Source organism: Sus scrofa, chromosome 15, assembly GCF_054392235.1.
Source record: "Sus scrofa isolate SSC_HxYL_T2T_F1_AM1 chromosome 15, Sscrofa_HxYL_maternal_Yorkshire_Landrace_v2.0, whole genome shotgun sequence".
Classification (NCBI taxonomy): domain Eukaryota; kingdom Metazoa; phylum Chordata; class Mammalia; order Artiodactyla; family Suidae; genus Sus; species Sus scrofa.
Genome location: NC_139397.1, coordinates 76,232,602 through 76,251,252, shown reverse-complemented (window position 1 = coordinate 76,251,252; position 18,651 = coordinate 76,232,602). Strand labels below are relative to the sequence as shown.

Below are 18,651 nucleotides of genomic sequence, written 5' to 3'. Positions count from 1 at the left end.
TCATTACAAACTTGCTCTTAGCTTGTTTTGAAATATTAGGTTACAAGTTTCCTCTGTCTTATGAGCATAAAGTTTTAGTGTGCTTTCATTTTTTGTAGATATCATTTTATTCTTTATTATCTATATTCTTATGGTATTCATCCTTATCTATTATTATTATTTTCCTTTTCTTTCTTTCTTTTTTTTTTTTTTTGACATGAAACCAATTCTCTTGATCTTTTATAATGGAGGATTTGATCAGGAGATAGTTCCTTCCTTCCTTCCTTCCCTGAGTTCCTTCCTTCCTTCCTTCCCTGAGGAAGGTATATTGTATCTTGTTATTGAATGTTGACGTTACAATTACTTTTCCTTTTGAGGTAACTTCTTTTTCAGTGGTGACATTACAATTACTTTTCCTTTTTGAAGTAACTTCTTTTCTGCCCAATAGACTCACACGGAGAGCTTTTAGAATATACTTCTGCTTTGCTTTACTCTCATAAATTCTGATTCAAATGGTATGGAATTGGACTAGAATACACTTTAAAGCTCCCAGATAATTCAGATGTATAATCAGGACTGAAAGTCCCTGTATCAGGAGAACAAATGGAGTAGTTGCTATCTGGAAGCCTGCTTATTTTGTGAATCATTTTGAAAACTCTGTTTGCTGGTGGAAAGTTAAGAAAGTCTCTGTAGCAAAGCTGATTTCTCCACTACCCTGTGGGGATATTTAAGGATAAATGTTTCCAGCCATCCCTGACAGGAAATGTTTATGCAAGAGACCATTTCTAACCACAAGTCTAGATCTCATCCTGTACTTTTGTGACGATTTGAAAAAAAAAAAATGCATTGTTTTTTGAGATCTCCTAGTCTCTGTTCACTTTTCCGATTTTTATTGGGACTTTTCATTTCCTTTGTCACTGTTGTCCCTATCTCCCTAATTTACTCCTAATTTACTCCTTGAAGTTTCTCCTGATAAAAAGCTTCAGATATTGTTTCAAGAATTCACAAGCTGCAGAGTGTTCAGATCCTTAGACATTGAGAGATGAGTCTTAACTGACTTTCAAATTGGATTGTATGAAAACACCTCTCCCAGTTTCAGCTACTATTATTAAACTGACCTGAAATAATTTCTCATGAATATCACCTGGCAATTAAGGTGTTATGCTGGTCTCATTTCCAGCAGATACTCATTGCTTCCCTTTGTTTTCTCTTACAAAGATTGTAGCATCATAGGTCATGAATTTGACAGTTCATGTTTGGGTACTGGCGAGAATACCTTGTCGTCTAATTATATGTGTAACATTGTCCATCGGTTTTTGGTTTTCCTGGATGCTCTGCTTTATTGGGGGAATTCAAAGAGATTCAAACTATATCACTGCATGCCACTATTTTTTCAAGATTTCAGAAAAGACTCATTTTGGGGACTGCATGAAAAGGAGACTGTTCTGTTTTTGACATGTTCTAACTTTTCTACAAAGTGGTTTGGCAGTTTCCAGGCATGTAATATTACGTGTCCCCTAGGATGTACAGGTGCTAAGAGGATGTAATATAGGAACTCAGATCAAATCTGGTGAGGCTGCTGGAATGGGTTCTAGGAGACTAGAAATGGAGTCAGTGGTTTAGGAAAGTGGTCAGAATGAGACACAGAAGACAATCACCATCATGATAGTAAAAATTATCTATGATTGTATCTGCCATGAACTATTCCAAACACTTATGTATAGTAGCTAATTTAAAACCAACCTATTACCCCCATTTTACACATGAAAACATTAAGATACAAAGAGGTTAAGTAGTTTTCCCAAAATGGGTAATTGAAAGTTATTATAATGAGTTTGGGAATTGCCTAACCCTAAGATCCAAATAGTCAGGGAGTATTTGTCTGAAAAGAGGCCTGGAAGGAACAAGGGAGGATTGTTCTAGTTGACTAAGGTAAAGGTAAATGACAAGCCATCCAGACAGGACTGAAGACACATGGCCTAGAATCAGACTTGAGGAACCAGGTCAAAAAGATTAGAAGCAAAGTGTTTCCCATGCTGAGTGCCAGACTGTTGGGCTGAGGTCACGAAAATGATTTCTGGCTATTGTCAAGATGATAGCAGATACAAATATGATGGAGAATGGAGTGTCAGGGAAGAGAGTTATCAATACCTATCTTTAAAAATTAAGAGGGACACATAATCTGGATAGAGACAATGTCTGAGACATCTTATATCCAGATTAAAGAAATCCATGCACACCTATAAGGCAGCTTGGTATACATCAGTTATTCTCAAATCAATGAGCCCAACACTGTGGAAATCTGCAATATTTTCTTCAAATATAAAAATGGGCAGTAGTGTCTTCTGGCAATGCTCATTAAGCAAATCTTAATCATATTATACGATACTGGCATAAAGGAAAGTTTAAACTCTGCATCCCATCTTTTGAGAACAATGATCAGATATAGGATGATTTTGTGCGATTTTAAAATAAGAACCTTTCTAAGAATACCCTAGAACTTAGGCAAATATACATTCCCAAAGAATGCTGTTTAAGCAAAGAAGTGAAATTTCCAGATAAATCTGGATCTTGTCACTAGTATCATATTATCTGATAATGCCAATTGCTTGATCATGCCATTCATTAATCCGGAGAAAAATCTAGGCAAATAAACACTGAAGAACTTCATCCATAGAAACTCCTTACAGAATCTGACTTGTATCAGTATAAGTAGAGCACACTGGCAGTTTCGAGTTCTGAGAAATTCTTGTGACTCATTCTTTATGTTATGATGTAGCTTTGAATATGTAGTGTAGGGCCAACAAAGTTTTAACTTTATTGTCTTTGTTTACACACATAACGTTTTATTACCTGAGAACAAATTTTAATGACATAAACATGAGAGTGTTTTTTCCCACTTGTGTTTTGATGTTTGACATCAGCAATCCTTTTTCTAAATGTTTCTACTCATCAGCAGTGTCATTGGTAATGTTCTTACCACTTACATGGTTTGTTGATTAGCTTTTGCTCCCTCTGCTGGGTTGTAACAGGAAGCAACAATGGGAACACCAATTCTAAACAAGAGTCATATACTTCCATCCCCACCACCTTTGAATTTCAAAACTAATATGTAAAATTCATTCTAAAATAAGAGTCTAAACTTAAACTAGGTTTTTTTTTGGCTTTAATTACCCCAACACATGCTTATCCCTCAATGCACATTATGTTACTCATTATCATTTTAAATATGTCAACCTCATTTGGTTTCTCTTTACTTTGTATGTAAGGAAATAGGCAGATTTGCAGTGAATTCCAGAATTTAATGTTAATATTTCCATATTATAATTGCTCTAGTGAATATGCATTTTAGTATATTTTCTTTTTACCAAATTGTGAAAAAACCAGAAGGATGATTTTATATAGAATTGCAAAATCTATGTAGTTAACAAATCCAAGCTGACTTTATGCACACCTGGGTTTACAATGTCCTGACTGTGAAATTTAAAAATTCTGGGTATATGATACCTTAATTCCTCTTTCAACAAAACATGGAACACAGAAAACTGAACAATTTCATTTATTTTGGTGAATAACAAAACAAACAAGCATCTTAGGAGTCTTCATAAATGCCTAACTGAAATATAGTTTGTTGAAGTTGTTTGTGCCAGTATATACATTTGAGTGATAAAACTAAAATTAATGCTAGTCTATCAGCAGTGTAAAGTTAAGCAAATTTTTTTTCCAGTAACAGACTCACTCATTTTGATTATAGGTGGGTTACCCAACCCAACATTCTTTAAAGTTAACATCTGATAGATGAAAATCAGCAACTGAGTCCCAAAGAGTTTTGGAAATATAATCATGGACAGAGAGAATGCCCCATTTGTGCACATCATATAAAATGAGGCTTTCATATGATTATCCTATTAAAAGGTCAGGAAGATGGTGAATTTGTAAATAGATCTTCTGATTACCTACAGATAGGGTAAAACTCTCAGGGTTTCAGCCTCTGCACTTGATTTTATCCTTAATCCCTATAGCCTGGCAGCTCCATAGATGTCTATTTTTAGTTACTTAAATTTGCTCTTTAACAATATTTAAAGAATACATTGTCAGTGTGTGCAAGGACCTTAACTAGTTGATAAGGTTCAAGAATATAAGAGGAAAAGGAAGTGCTGAGGTCATGTAGACAGTGCAAAATGCAAAGACTAATGTGGAAACCTCTTCCAAGCAACATGCAAGTGCAAATTTTAAGCCCCAGGAATTGTCACTTTGCTCCAGACATCCTCTTCTCTTCCCTCTTGCCGTCTGATAGTTTTGTGTTCTACGTAGCTCAAAATACATTTTTTCCCCCCAAATGCTGGCCAGTCACAGGCCAAAAATTTGAGGTGAAGCATTAGTACTCTAGAGAGCCATTTTTCAATCTTATACTTGAATTAGCCTTTATATTTACAAGATCAAAAGCTGGCTTGCTGAATCTACATAAGCTAAAGGGCTAGTTAAGATAGATTTAATGCTGCAAAAAGCTCTACTTCCTTATTCCATTATGATCTGCTTACTGAGTCTAAAAGACATATGCTTCATTAAGCTACTTATAGGTTTTAGTTCAAAGCAATTGCACAGGTTTTAACTTCCCATTGGAAATTGCATGTAATTCATGGGCTGGGTAAAATAATATTTCAATTAGCTGAGTAAAATGCAAATATAAGACATTAAGACTACTATCTGATATCAATATTGATGATTATTTTGGTGATAATATACAATAATGAAAAACTGAATACCATATTTGCCTCTATCTTCTAGTATAAGTGGGAAAGTTAGAGAGAAATTAACATAAAAATACTTATATTTACCAGTGCACTGCAATATTAAATGTCTAGGCTTTGAAAAACATTAAAAATTAAGGAAATTTTTAAATTGTTAAGGGCTAACAATTTCATTTGGAACTAAGTGAGGAGAACATAGGAATTACTACAAAGAAATAATTGGACACCTGATACCACTTTGAGGCTTTTACTATTTGAGAAATATTACCTTTGTATATAAGGAAAGATAGGTTTTTTACATTTTAAAAACGATGGTTAATGGCAGATAGAAAAAGATTTAAATAAATGGCTATTGTCCATTAATAGTTCATCCCAAACTCATTACCAAAATATCCATCAAATTATATGTATATGACTATACTAAGTTGAATTGGAAAATAGTGCTTGCTGAGTTTGTCCTTCTGTTTCTATGGAAACACGTGCAGGCAACATCTCTTTAAGGCTGGGTTTAAAGTGAAAAACTATAATTCATTAATATAGTACAACTATATAGTATAGAACTAAACTATATAGTATAGTAATAATACTATATTAATGTATTATAGTTTTTCATCAAGTTCAAAACAGTATATCTCATAGATTTTTTTGATTTATTGGGTGTTTGAAACAGTAGCTCATAGCATGTCTATATACCTCATGTAGGACAGTTTTATTATTACTGAATTTCTTTTGCCACACCCCACCCCCATTTCAGTACAATGGCTTAAGAGTAAAGGTCTTCCCTTGTTGATTTTGCATCCTTAGCATATAACACAGGTTCCAGCTTAATTTCTTATTTAACAAAAGCTTTCCGGTTGAATAATATATAGTAATATAATCTGTTTTCTCCTTCTAGTTATAAGAAAAAATGAGCTTTAGTGTCAGACTAAACTGTATTCTAATCTTACATACAGGTTTCCATATTAAATTGGTGATAATAACAAAATTGAAGTCATGGAATTGTGATTTTAAAATAATATAACCATTATAAAGCATCTAGCATAATGTTTGTCATAGTAAGAAAACAACGAATAGTGGCTATAATAACTGTAACTACTGGCACTGCTACTACCTCCTGCCAGGCTTTGTTGTAGATGCTTTACAACTTCAATCATCACTATAACCTTGTATGATTATCTTCTTGCTGCTGACAGGTACCAGAGATAAGACCTAGAGCCTCTCAAATCTTAAGCTGTGAGGTCAGGATTTAAACCCTCCTCTGCTTGATTTCAAAGCTTGAGATGTTTTCAGTACAACATGCTGCCTCTTCTGGATATGTTTCAAGTGTAATCTTCTGCTGTAATCTCTGCCTCTAAAAGTTTCTCAAACAGTGTCTACAAATTAAAATATGGTCACCTGGTCCATTACTGAAAATAGCTAATTCAAAATAAATAGGTGTATAAAGGAATTTTTCCATACTTCATTTTCACTTTTTCAGAAAGTCAATTAGATTTTTTTGATGTAGTGCAGGAAAGCATAAAATTGAATTTTTAACATGGAAGTAAACATCTAAGAGCCATGAATCTTCTTAGGATTCACCCCAGTGGTCTCAGAAAATTTCCAAAAAGTCCTCTTTACTCATATCTGCCTTTTTATAGGTCCTGGTCATACCTTCTTTTAGAAAAAGTTATCAATGTTTACTCATAAGCTGGGTCTATTGACTACCAATGTGAGAAATGCACTACTACAAGAATAGAAGAACTCCCTCTAAAAGTTCAGATTCACAATTGATCCAACAAACTTTTATTAAAGAAATGAAAGTATTAGGTATTGTATTGGGGATCTTCAATAGAAGTAGATTATAATAACTATTATGCCAACGGTATTCTAGTTTAAAAAAACCTCTCATATTTTATGTATTGAATATAAGTAAATCAATATTTAGTGACATGAGTGCTAACATTTGAATATTGCATATTTGAAAACAAATGCAATGATACCTCTCCCATAAAAACAAAAATTAAGAAACCAAAACCAAAACCAAAACCCCCAGAGGCATAGGACTAATAAGTGACTAAAGCTACACCTAGAGAGTAGAATATTTGGTGTTATTTCACATGAACTTTTATACTACATTATTCAGATTAAGCTTAAGTAGATGTAAATTGAAAAATGCTATAGAGAGATATTTAACTGACTGATGAGGAAGTGGAGATTTGGCAAAGAGTGCATGGATGTGGCACAAAGATAGCCTTTAAAAACAATTCAGCTAGAGGTGAATTGCTTTTTTTCCCTTTATTTTCTAGTTAATCAGAAATCATGTTTATAGTTATAAAGTTATAGATTTCTTGACAAGTGAACCAAAAAGGTATTAGACTAACTTTAAATTTTCATATATTCTACTGTTATGACCTATAAAAATGGAAGATTCAACAAAGAAGAAACTTCATTAATAATTACTTTCCAAATGCATTATGTTTTTGCTGCTTAAATGCTTTCATTACAACTGATATTAAATTAGTTTTGATTCCCAAACCGAATCCCTATTAAGTGGGAAATTACCAATATGGGACATGTAATGCGTTAAGGAATAATTCTTATTGTAAGCTATTGAATATATATTATGAATATATATTTGTATAGTTATGATGAAGCCAATTTTTTAATCTTCAAAGACAACATTTTGAAAAAAGATGGTACAGATCAAGGGTTCTCAGTGTATCTACAAAATCAATATGATTTTGATAATAATATTAATACTTGCAGTTTTTACTCTCATTTCTCATAATGTACAGGGAGTCTTCCATAGGCTACATGATGGGTGATATTATAATAGATTGAATATCAATGCAGATACAAGAATCAAAATATCTTCTATTAGGCCATGTATTAATGTGATTTACAAAAAATGTAAATGATGCTAATTTTCTTACTATTTGAATTTGCTTTATAAAATATATTTCTCTTTCAAAAATATGTTACTTATATTAACATATAATGGATTATTACACATTATCTTTAATGACTTGATAGATTTTTCAAGTTCTATTTCAACATAATAGATACTGATAGAGCCACATAATTATACAAAAGCTCTTTGAGGTTTACAATAAATTTTAAGAGTATAAGATCTACATGACCAAAAAGTTTTAGAACTATTGGTAAAGAAACAAGAAAACACTATTTATTCAGTCTTAAACTATGCTCTTTTTACAGATCTCAGTGATACAAAACTTTATGGTCCTTGTAATATATGACAAATTTAAAATAGGTCTATTTAAAAACGCTGAAAGCATTTTATCCATAACATAAAAATACTGAGCTCCTGAGAAATTGCTTCTTTTGCAAAATATATTTATAACTTAACCAAAATAAATAATTCATACCTCTCCAAGTGAGTAATAACGTCTTGGGATCTGGGAGTCCGGATAGATGTTTTCAAGGTACCAAGAAAAGGGCTTACACTTTAGATTTTCTCTTAGTGTTTTTCTGACTGACACATCTCCATAATCCACTTTGACAACACCTGGAATTTTTCAGAGAAACACACAAATCAGTTTGTGCTATTTTCATCTTAGCACTGTTTCACTCTGTTTATTTTGCTATCAGTTTTTTTTCCTCCATAATTATAATGTCATAAAATTGAATTGCATATACAGCTGTTATGCTTATTTTCTCACTAATATCCAGTTAGCACATTAAATGTATATAAAAAGTTTTTCCACTGGTTATGACTTTTCAAATGCAAATATTTATCACAAAGTACTTTTAAGATTGAATAATTAAGTGTAAGTTGGTATTCAGTATCTCATAACCAAACCTTAACTGAGCTATGTAACAATGTGGCTGTTTCTCTTTTGTAAAAATTTCAGAAGCCCCGCTGTTTTTGTTAATGTTCATATTTTCCCTTTAGTGTCATTTATTTACCACTTTTGGATTTCATTAGAAATTTACATAAATATCTTCACAATGGATGACACATATGTGTTCTAACTTTTCCTACTTCTTGAATTTTTATTCTATCTAGGTTTAGAAAAATTAGACCTAATTTTTCTTTATTGATTTTTTTCCTGTTTTATAAGTTAGTATAAAGTATATCAAGTCCTTGAGTAAGTTAGTAAATAAATAAGCATAAAGATACTAACATAAGCAAATGAAATTACTCACATGTGTATATTAAAATTGCATAATTATACTTTGTATAATAGCAGAATACATGAACATTTCCATTGAAGATCATAAAAGAATGCTTTTTAGTTGAGAAATAAAAACAATAGTGGTTCTAATTTTTATATAAAAAGATATGGTGTCAGGAGTTCCCATCATGGCTCAGTGGTTAACGAATCCAACTAGGAACCATGAGGTTGCGGGTTCGATCCCTGGCCTTGCTCAGTGGGTTAAGGATCCGGCGTTGCTGTGAGCTGTGGTGTAGGTCGCAGACGTGGCTCGGATCCCACGTTGTTGTGGCTCTGGTGTAGGCCAGTGGCTACATCTCCGATTCGACCCCTGGCCTGGGAACCACCATATGCCGTGGGAAGCGGCCCTAGAAAAAGGCAAAAGACAAAAAAAAAATAAAAATAAAAATAAATAAAAAGATATGGTGACATGAATTGCTCATTATTATTAATGGTAAAAGTGATATTTGGAGTTCCTTTTGTGGCTCAGTGGTAACAAACCCAACTAGTATCCATGAGGACGCGGGTTCGATCCCTGGCCTTGCTCAGTGGGTTGGTGATCTGGCATTGCCGTGAGCTGTGGTGTAGATCTCAGATACGGCTCAGATCCAGAGTTGCTATGGTTGCTGCATAGGCCAGCAACTGTAGCACGCATTCAACGCCTAGCCTGAGAACTTCCACATGCCATAGGTGCGCCCCCCCCAAAATAAAAGTATTTGATTAAAATGACTAACTATGATAAGATTATAATTATTTCTTAGCTTGTTTTGAGAAAGCCTCTGTTTAACACATTTCTTTAAGACCAATAAACAAGCAGACTTTGGCACTGCAAAAAAAATTGCTCAGTGTTTAGTATATTCTATCTAAACCAAGTAGCAAACCAATTAGTCATTTTTTAAAATAGGAAAAATTGTTTAGACAATCTAAATGTCTATAATTAATATCATTATTTGGATCATTATATTCACATGAAGCAGCACTCCTGAAACTTATCAGCTGCCAGTTCTCCCCATGCCCTGCCACCTCTGTTTTTTGTAGAACTTTTCTTTTCCCAACATTAAATGTCTTAGTGTTATTAGAAAACATTCTGATGTGCTTAAGCAGCCAAACTATTACCTTCTAAAATGAATTTTTTTTTTCTTTTAGCTAGTGTTTGTATGAAAACAAGATCTTTGGGCTTTTTAGACAGGTAAATACTTCCTTTTGAAATAATTCTATCCAGAACCTCCAATCTGGAGTGCAACCTTCAAAACAAGAGATTCAAAAACATTTGCAAATTAGATCACTGAAAGAATTTCTCTTTGTATTAAGTGCTACACAAATAGGTGGTTTTGAAATTCTTTTAAAGAGATGCTATTGGGCCCAGAAAAAAAGGCATTGCAGAATCGGAGGACTTAGTTCAACAGTTAGTTTTACTCTTCTGGTTTCATTTTTGAGGTGGGCAAATTTAATTGAAGTGGTTTACTTATATATCTATCCTCCTTTTTTCATTATGCTAAGATTTAGTATTCTTGGTCCCCTAATTTGTTCCTAGGAGGATTTTATGAGCACATTGTTCATTGGAAGGAAGTTTAAATATTCATTTGCATATATTTTACATGAGATAAGATAATTTTTTTTTTTTTGTCTTTTCTAGGGCCACACCCACGGCATATGGAGGTTCCCAGGCTAGGAGTTGAATCAGAGCTGTAGCCTCCAGCCTATGCCACAGCCACAGCAACGTGGGATCCGAGCTGTGTCTGCGACCTACATCACAGCTCACGACAACGCTGGATCCTTAACCCACTGAGCAAGACCAGGAATCAAACCTGCAACCTCATGGTTCCTAATCAGATTCGTTAACCACTGGGCCAGGACAGGAACTCCGGATAAGAGAAAATTTTAATTGCCCACATCAAATTTATCAAAAGGTTGTTGGTGGAGGATGATAGAGCTTAATGAGGAAACCTAATGCAGTCTTACCCTACTACCTCACTTCTGAGCCAGCCCTAGGCATTGCCACTACAACTTGAGCTTTGTCCTAGTCCTAGCTAATTACTTTTATTTACCATTAGAAATGCACACAAATACTGTGGGCATATGTTAATTTTTTGGTGAGCGTGGTTTTTCCCCTGAATGTGGATATTTTCCTACTTAGGGGTAAAATACAATGTAAGACACAGCAGTGATCACCAAACACTCATATATCCCTCCGTATTTCTCATGAACCTACAGTTAGGTAAGAACAGCTGACTGGTCCCATCCAAAGAACTGGGGGGGGCGGGTGGAGAAGGAACATATATCACTTCATTAGCAATTCCTGTTGATTCTGTACTCACAATATGGATCTTTCTGCTAATGATGGGGTTACATCCTGATAAACCTATCATAAGTTTAAAATGTCATTAAGTAGAAAGTACACTTAATATACCTAACCTACCAAACACCATAGCTTAACTGAGCTTATCTTAAATGTGCTCAGAATACTTACATTAGCCTACATTTGGGCAAAATCATCTAACATTAATCCAATTTTATTAAAATTGTTGAATATCCCAGATACTTTATTAAATATTGTACAGAAAGTGAAAAACATAATGAATGGGCACAGAACGGTTGTGAGTGTACTGGTTGTTCATGCTCCTGATCACATGGCTACCTGGGAGCTGGGGCTGCCCACCATCTCTAGAGAGTATCACACTGTATGTCACTAGACTAAAAAAAGATCAAAATCTGAAACTTCAGAAGTACGGAATACATATTGCTTTCACACCATAGTAAAATCCCTGAGTCTATTTCTGTTTTGTAGATAGGTTCATTTTTGCTATATTTTAGATTACACATATAAGTGATATCATATGTTATTTGTATTTCTCTTTCTTACTTAGTATGAAAGTCTCTAGTTCCATCCATGTTGCTGTAAATGGCATTAATTTGTTCTTTTTTATGGCCGAGTAGTATTCAATTATATATATGTACCACATCTTAATTCATCTGTTGATAGGCATTTAGGTTGTTTCCATGTCTTGGCTATTGTTGATAAGGCTGAAAGGAACATTGAGGTGCATGTATCTTTTCAAATTATGATTTTCTCTGAATATATGTCCAGGAGTGGGATTGCTGGATCATATATTTTTTTTTCTTTTTAGGGCCACACCTGTGGCATATGGAGATTCCTAGGCTGGGAGTCAAATTGGAACTACAGCTGCCAGCCTATACCACAGCGACAGCAATGCCAGATCCGAGCAGCATCTATAACCTACACTGCAGCTCATGGCAGTGCCAGGTTCTTAACCCACTGAGCAAGGCCAGGGATCAAACCCACGTCATGATGGATACTAGTCAGGTTTGTTACCACTGAGCCACGATGGGAACTCTCATATTTAGTTTTTTAAATAACATCCATACTGTTTCCCATGATAGCTGTGCCAATTTACATTCCCACCAACAGTGCAGAAGGGTTCCCTTTTCTCTACAATCTCTTCAGCATTTATTGTTTGTAGACTATTTGAAGATTGCCATTCTGACTGGTATGAGGTGATACTGTATTCTTTGCAGAAATGTCTTTTTAGATCTTCTCACCATTTTTTGAATGGGTTTTTGTTTTTTTTAATATTGAACTGCATGTGTTGTTTGTATATTTTGAAGATTAATCCCTTGTCTGTTGCTTCATTTACAAAGATTTTCTCCATTCTATGGGTTGTCTTTTCCTTTTGTTTATGGCTTCCCTTGCTGTGCAAAAGCTTGTAAGTTTAACTAGGTTCCATTTGTTTATTTTTGTTTTTATTTTCATTATACCAGGAGATGGATCCAAGAAGATATTACTGAGTTTTGTCAAAGTGTGTTCTGCCTTTTTTTCCTCTAAGAGTCTTATAGTATACAGCCTTATGTTTAGTTTTTTTGTGTGTGTGTCACAACCATGGCATAAGGTGGTGTATATGGAGGTTCCCAGGCTAGCGGTCGAATTGGAGCTGTAGCCACTGGCCTATGCCATAGCAACTCGGTATCTGAGCCACATCTGCAACCTTCACCACAGCTCATGGCAGTGCTGGAGCCTTAACCCACCAAGCGAGGCCAGGGATCAAACCTGCATCCTCATGAATACTAGTCAGGTTCATTTCCACTGAGCCACAATGGGAACTCCCTGTTTAGGTCTTTTGTCCATTTTGAGTTTATTTATTTATTTGTATGGTGTTAGTGTTCTAATTTCATTTTTTAAACATGTAGCAGTCCAGCTTTCGCATCACCACTTATTGAAGAGATGGTCATTTCTCCATTGTATATTCTTCTCTCCTTTATCAAAGGTTAATTGACCGTAAGTGTGTAGGTTTATTTCTAGGCTTTCTATCCTTTTCCATTGATCTATATTTATGTTTTTGTCCCAGCACCATACTGTTTTGGTGTAGCTTCATAGTGTAGTCTGAAGTTGGGGAGCCTGATTCCTCCAGCTCCAATTTTCTTTCTCAAAATTGCTTTGCCTATTTGGGGTCTTGTGTTTTCATACAAATTTAAAATTTTTTTTTGTTCCAGTTCTGTGAAAAATGCCATTGGTTATTTAATACGGATTACACTGAATCTATACATTGCCTTTGACAATTTTTATCCTTCCACTCCAAGAGCATGTTAGATCTTTCCATTTGTGTCATCCTTGATTTCGTTCATCAGCATCTTATGGTTTTCAGAGTATAGATAATTTGCCTCTTTAGGTAGGTTTATTCCTAGCTATTCTGTTCTCTTTGATGCAGTGGTAATGGGATTGCTTCTTTAATTTCTATTTCTGATCTTTCACTGTTAGTGTATAAAAATGTCACCAAAGTTTGTGCTCAGAAATGTGAGAAATTTCTGTGAAATGATTTTGTAACCTGCAACTTTACTAAATTCATTGATGAGCTCTAACACTTTTCTGGTAGTACCTTAGGATATTCTAGGTATAGTGTCATTGTCATTTGTAAACAGTGACAGTTTTACTTCTTTTCCAACTTGGATTCTTATTTCTTTTTCTTCTCTGATTGCCATGGTTAGGACTTCCAAATCTATGTTGAATAAAAGTGTGAGGGTGGACATCCTTGTTTTGTTCCTGATCTCAGCAGAAATTCTTTCAGCTTTTCACCACTGAGAATGATGTTAGCTGTGGGTTCCTCATATGTGGCCTTTATTATGTTGAGGTAGGTTCCCTCTATGCCCACTTTATGGAGAGTTTAAAAGGGTGTTGAATTTTGTTAAAAGTTTTTTCTTTGTATATTGAGATGACCATATGTTTTTTATTCTTCAGTCTGTTGATGTGGTATATAATATTGAGTGATTTGCATATATTGAAATCTCCTTGCATCCCTGGGATAAATCTGACTTGATCATGGTGTATGATTCTTTTAATATATAGTTAGATTCAGTTTGCTAGTATTTTGTTGAGGATTTTTGCAGTTTTTTGAGATTTTTTCTTGTTTCCTGCAGTAAGTTCATATTGCTATAAACTCCCCACTTACAACTGCTTTGCTGCATCCCAAAACCAAAAAGTTTTGGATCATTGTGTTTTTGTTTTCATTTGTCTCTAGGTATTGTTTGGTTTTCTCTTTGATTTCTTCCATTATCTGTTATTTTTTTTAGTAAAGTATTGTATTGTTTAGTCTCCACATGTTCATGTTTGTGGTTTTTTTTTTTGGTTTTTATAATTTTTTTATTGTAGTTGACTTCTAGTCCTATCATGTCATAGTTGGAAAAAATGGTTGATATGATTTACATCTTCTTAAATTAACTGAGGCTTGATTTGTGGCACAGAATGTGATCTCTTATGGAGAATGATCCATGTCTACTTGAGAAGAATATTCTGCTGCTTCAGGTGGAATATTCTAGAAATATCAATTAAGTCTGTCTCATCTAATGGGTCATTTAAGGTCTGTATTTCCTTGTTGATTTTCTGTGTAGATGATCTGTTAATTGCTGTTAGTAGGGTGTTAAAGTCCCCCACTATTACTGTCTTATGGATTTCTCCTTTTATGGCTGTTAACAGTTTCCTTATATATAAGCTGTTCCCATGTTAGCTGCCTATATATTTACAATTGTTATATCTTCTTAGATTAATCCTTTGATCATTATGTAATGTCCTTCTTCATCTCTTGTAATCGTCTTTATTTTAAAGTCTATTTTGTTGATATGTGTGGCTACTCCAGCTTTCTTTTGATTTCCATTTGCATGGGATATCTTTTCCATCCTCTCACCTTCAGTCTCTGTGTGTCTCTAGAAATGAAGTGGGTCTCTTATAAAGCATATGTATGGATCTTGTTTTTGTATACATTCAGCCAGTCCATGTTGGACCATTTAATCCCTTTGCATTTAAGGTAATTATTGATAAGTATGTTGTATCTATTGTAGAATTTTGGTTTGTGGTTAACATGAGGTTTTGATATACAGTCTATATAAATACAAATTTTTAATTTGCTAGTCTCTTAATTTCAAAAATGTTTCCAATATCCTGCATTTGTATTCTCCTCTTCTCACAATTTCTGGTTTTGATATATTTGTGTGTTGATGATTTCCCTACCTTTACTGTTTGCCTCTACTTGTGAACCTTCTCATTTGTAATTTTCTTGTTGGTAGTTGTGGCTTTTTCTTTTTTTACCCAGAGAATTTCCTTTAGCAATTGTTTTAAAGCTTATTTGGTGGTGCTGAATTCTCATAGCTTTTGCTTGTCTGTAAAGCTTTTGATTTCTCCACCAAATCTTGAGAGCCTTTCTGGGTAGAATATGTTTGGTTGTAGGTTTTTTTACTTTCATTGGTTTATCATGCCACTCCCTTCTGGCCTGCAGAGATTCTTCTGAAAAATCAGCTGATAACCTTATTGGGGTTCACTTGTATGCCATTTGTTGTTTTTCCCTACCTGCTTTCAGTATTTTCTCTTTGTCTTTAATTTTGGTCAGTTTGATTAACATGTGTCTTGGGTTGTTCCTCCTTTGTTCTTCTGTATGGTACTCTTTGTGCTTCCTGGACTTGAATGAGTGATTTCTTTCCCATGTGGTAGGGAAGTTTGTGGTTATTATCTCTTAAAATATTTCCTCCAGCCCTTTCTCACTCTCTTCTCCTTCTGGCACCCCTGTAACATAAACATTGATGTGTTTAATGTTGTCCCAGAGCTCTTTTAGACTCTCCTCATTTATTTTCATTCTTTTTTCTTTATGCTATTCTATGTCAATGATTTCCACCTGTTTGTCTTCCATCTTACTTACTTGTTCTTCTGTCTCCTGTATTCTGCTGTTGCTTCCTTCTAGTGAATTTTTTGTTTTGGTTATTGTGTTGTTCATCTCTCCTTGTTTATTCCTTAAATCTTCTATTTCTTTGTTAAACATTTCTTCTGATTTCTAAATCTCTACATCCAACTTTTTTCCAAGATCTTAGATCATCCTTACTACCATTACCCTAAAGTCTTTTTCATGTAGATTGTGTATATCTACTTCACTTAGCTGTTTCTGGGTTTCTTCCTTGTTTCCTCATCTGGATAGTATTCAATCTGCTACTTCATTTTGTCTAGCTCTCTGCATTTGTGGTCTCCTTTCTGCAGTCTGCAGAGTTGAAGGCTCTCTTGCTTCTGGTTTCTTCCCCTTTGTGGGTGAATTTGCTATAGGGGCTTTTGTCAGGCTTTCTGATGGTAGGGATTGGTGCCTGTACACTGATGGGTGGAGATGAGTCTTGTGTCTCTTGGTTTGATTAGATGCAGCTGAGTGCCTGGGAAGAATTTAGGCAGCTGCATTCCCACTTTATTTGTTGCTTGGCATGGGGCTTTTTAGCACTCCATGCCTGCACACTGTTGATGGGTGGGGCCAGATTTTTCCAAAATCACAGCCTCCAAGGGAGCTCATGCTGATTATTCCTTGGGACCTCTGCCTCTCAGGAGTGTCCTGACCACACAGCACAGCCAAACTCTGCTTTCTCAGCAGATCCTCCAAGATCCACAGGTAGGTCTGGCCTAGATTCTTATGGAATCTCTGTTATGCCCTCAGACCCAGTGCATGTGAATCCTTGTGTGTGCCTTCCAAGAATGGCATCTCTGTTTTCCCCAGTGGAGTTCCTTTCACTATGTATGTTTTGGTGAAAACATTCAATCCCTTCTCACATTTCCAACTCCAACTGGGATCACAGACTAAATGCATATCACCAGTAATCCTGATAACACACAGATTCTCATTCAGCTGGTCTGGAGTGAGACTTGAGATCTGCATATCTAATAAGTTCTCAGGGGATGCTTCTGTTGCTCAATCCAAATTCTGAATAACAGCCAAGACAATCAAAACATTCCATTTCTTAAATTTAAATGCAATATATTATAATGATTGGTTTAGGAATGGCCATTAGAACTATGCAGCTTAATAAAATTATACTCTGACAATTTTCTAGAACTCTTAGGAAGTTTAAGATCTATTTCCTTTGGAATTTCTAGCTGTAAAGATGATTAAAGCCTGGATCTTCTGAGGCTATCACATAGATAATCCAATACAGTGACACTAATATGGAAGTAAGATAAACAGATGAAAAGAGAGGGAAAAAAGACAAAGATAGAGCACATAGGTCAATCCAGTCTTAAGTCAGCAGATACTAATTTTGCCCAAGTATATAGAGGGAATGTTTTCTATGCACTTGGGATGCATTAGTCAACAAAACAAGTAAAAATATCTTCCTTAATGGAATTTACCACTCTAGGGGATAGAGAAACAAACAGTTCTACATCATATGATACATACTATGAAAAAAATAGAATACACTGAGGGAAGAAAGTTGTTATAGAAAGGATCTTAATTCATTATTTTTTAAAAGGAAATTTATAAGAGTTGCAAGGTTTTTGTTTGTTTGTTTTTGTTTATTAGGATTTTTCTCTATGCCCACAGCATATGGAATTTCCCTGGCCAGGGATCAAACCTGTGCCATAGCAGTGACAATGCTGGATCCTTAACCTCCTGAGCCACAAGGGAACTCCAAGAGGTACATGTTTTTTTATTTTATTTTTTTTTATTTTCCCACTGTACAGCAAGGGGGGCAGGTTATCCTTACATGTATACATTACAATTACATTTTTCCCCCACCCTTTCTTCTGTTGCAACATGAGTATCTAGACAAAGTTCTCAATGCTATTCAGCAGGATCTCCTTGTAAATCTATTCTAAGTTGTGTCTGATAAGCCCAAGCTCCCGATCCCTCCCACTCCCTCCCCCTCCCATCAGGCAGCCACACGTCTCTTCTCCAAGTCCATGATTTTCTTTTCTAAGGAGATGTTCATTTGTGCTGGATATTAGATTCCAGTTATAAGTGATATCATATGGTATTTGTCTTTGTCTTTCTGGCTCATTTCACTCAGGATGAGATTCTCTAGCTCCATCCATGTTGCTGCAAATGGCATGATGTCATCCTTTTTTATGGCTGAGTAGTATTCCGTTATGTATATATACCACCTCTTCCGAATCCAATCATCTGTCGATGGACATTTGGGTTGTTTCCATATCCTGGCTATTGTGAATAGTGCTGCAATGAACATGCGGGTGCACGTGTCTCTTTTAAGTAGAGTTTTGTTCGGACAGATGCCCAAGAGTGGGATTGCAGGGTCATATGGAAGGTCTATGTATTGATTTCTAAGGTATCTCCAAACTGTTCTCCATAGTGGCTGTACCAGTTTACATTTCCACCAACAGTGCAGGAGGGTTCCCTTTTCTCCACACCCCCTCCAGCACTTGTTATTTGTGGATTTATTAATGATGGCGATTCTGACTGGTGTGAGGTAATACCTCATAGTAGTTTTGATTTGCATTT

General features: G+C 35.1%; 1 protein-coding gene across 8 annotated transcripts in view; it reads right to left on the bottom strand.

The window, feature by feature from the left end:
• Window positions 1-18,651, bottom strand: part of GALNT13 (polypeptide N-acetylgalactosaminyltransferase 13) — a 594,089-nt gene that overhangs the window by 36,575 nt on the left and 538,863 nt on the right. For all 8 annotated transcript variants that reach the window (XR_014829014.1, XR_014829013.1, XM_021076289.2 and 5 more), the window contains one exon: window positions 8,096-8,235. Coding sequence is in view for 6 of the 8 variants with exons in the window: in XM_021076289.2 (XP_020931948.1) it covers window positions 8,096-8,235 (140 nt within the window). In the remaining 2 variants the exon portion in view is untranslated. The remainder of the gene's footprint in view (window positions 1-8,095; window positions 8,236-18,651) is intronic.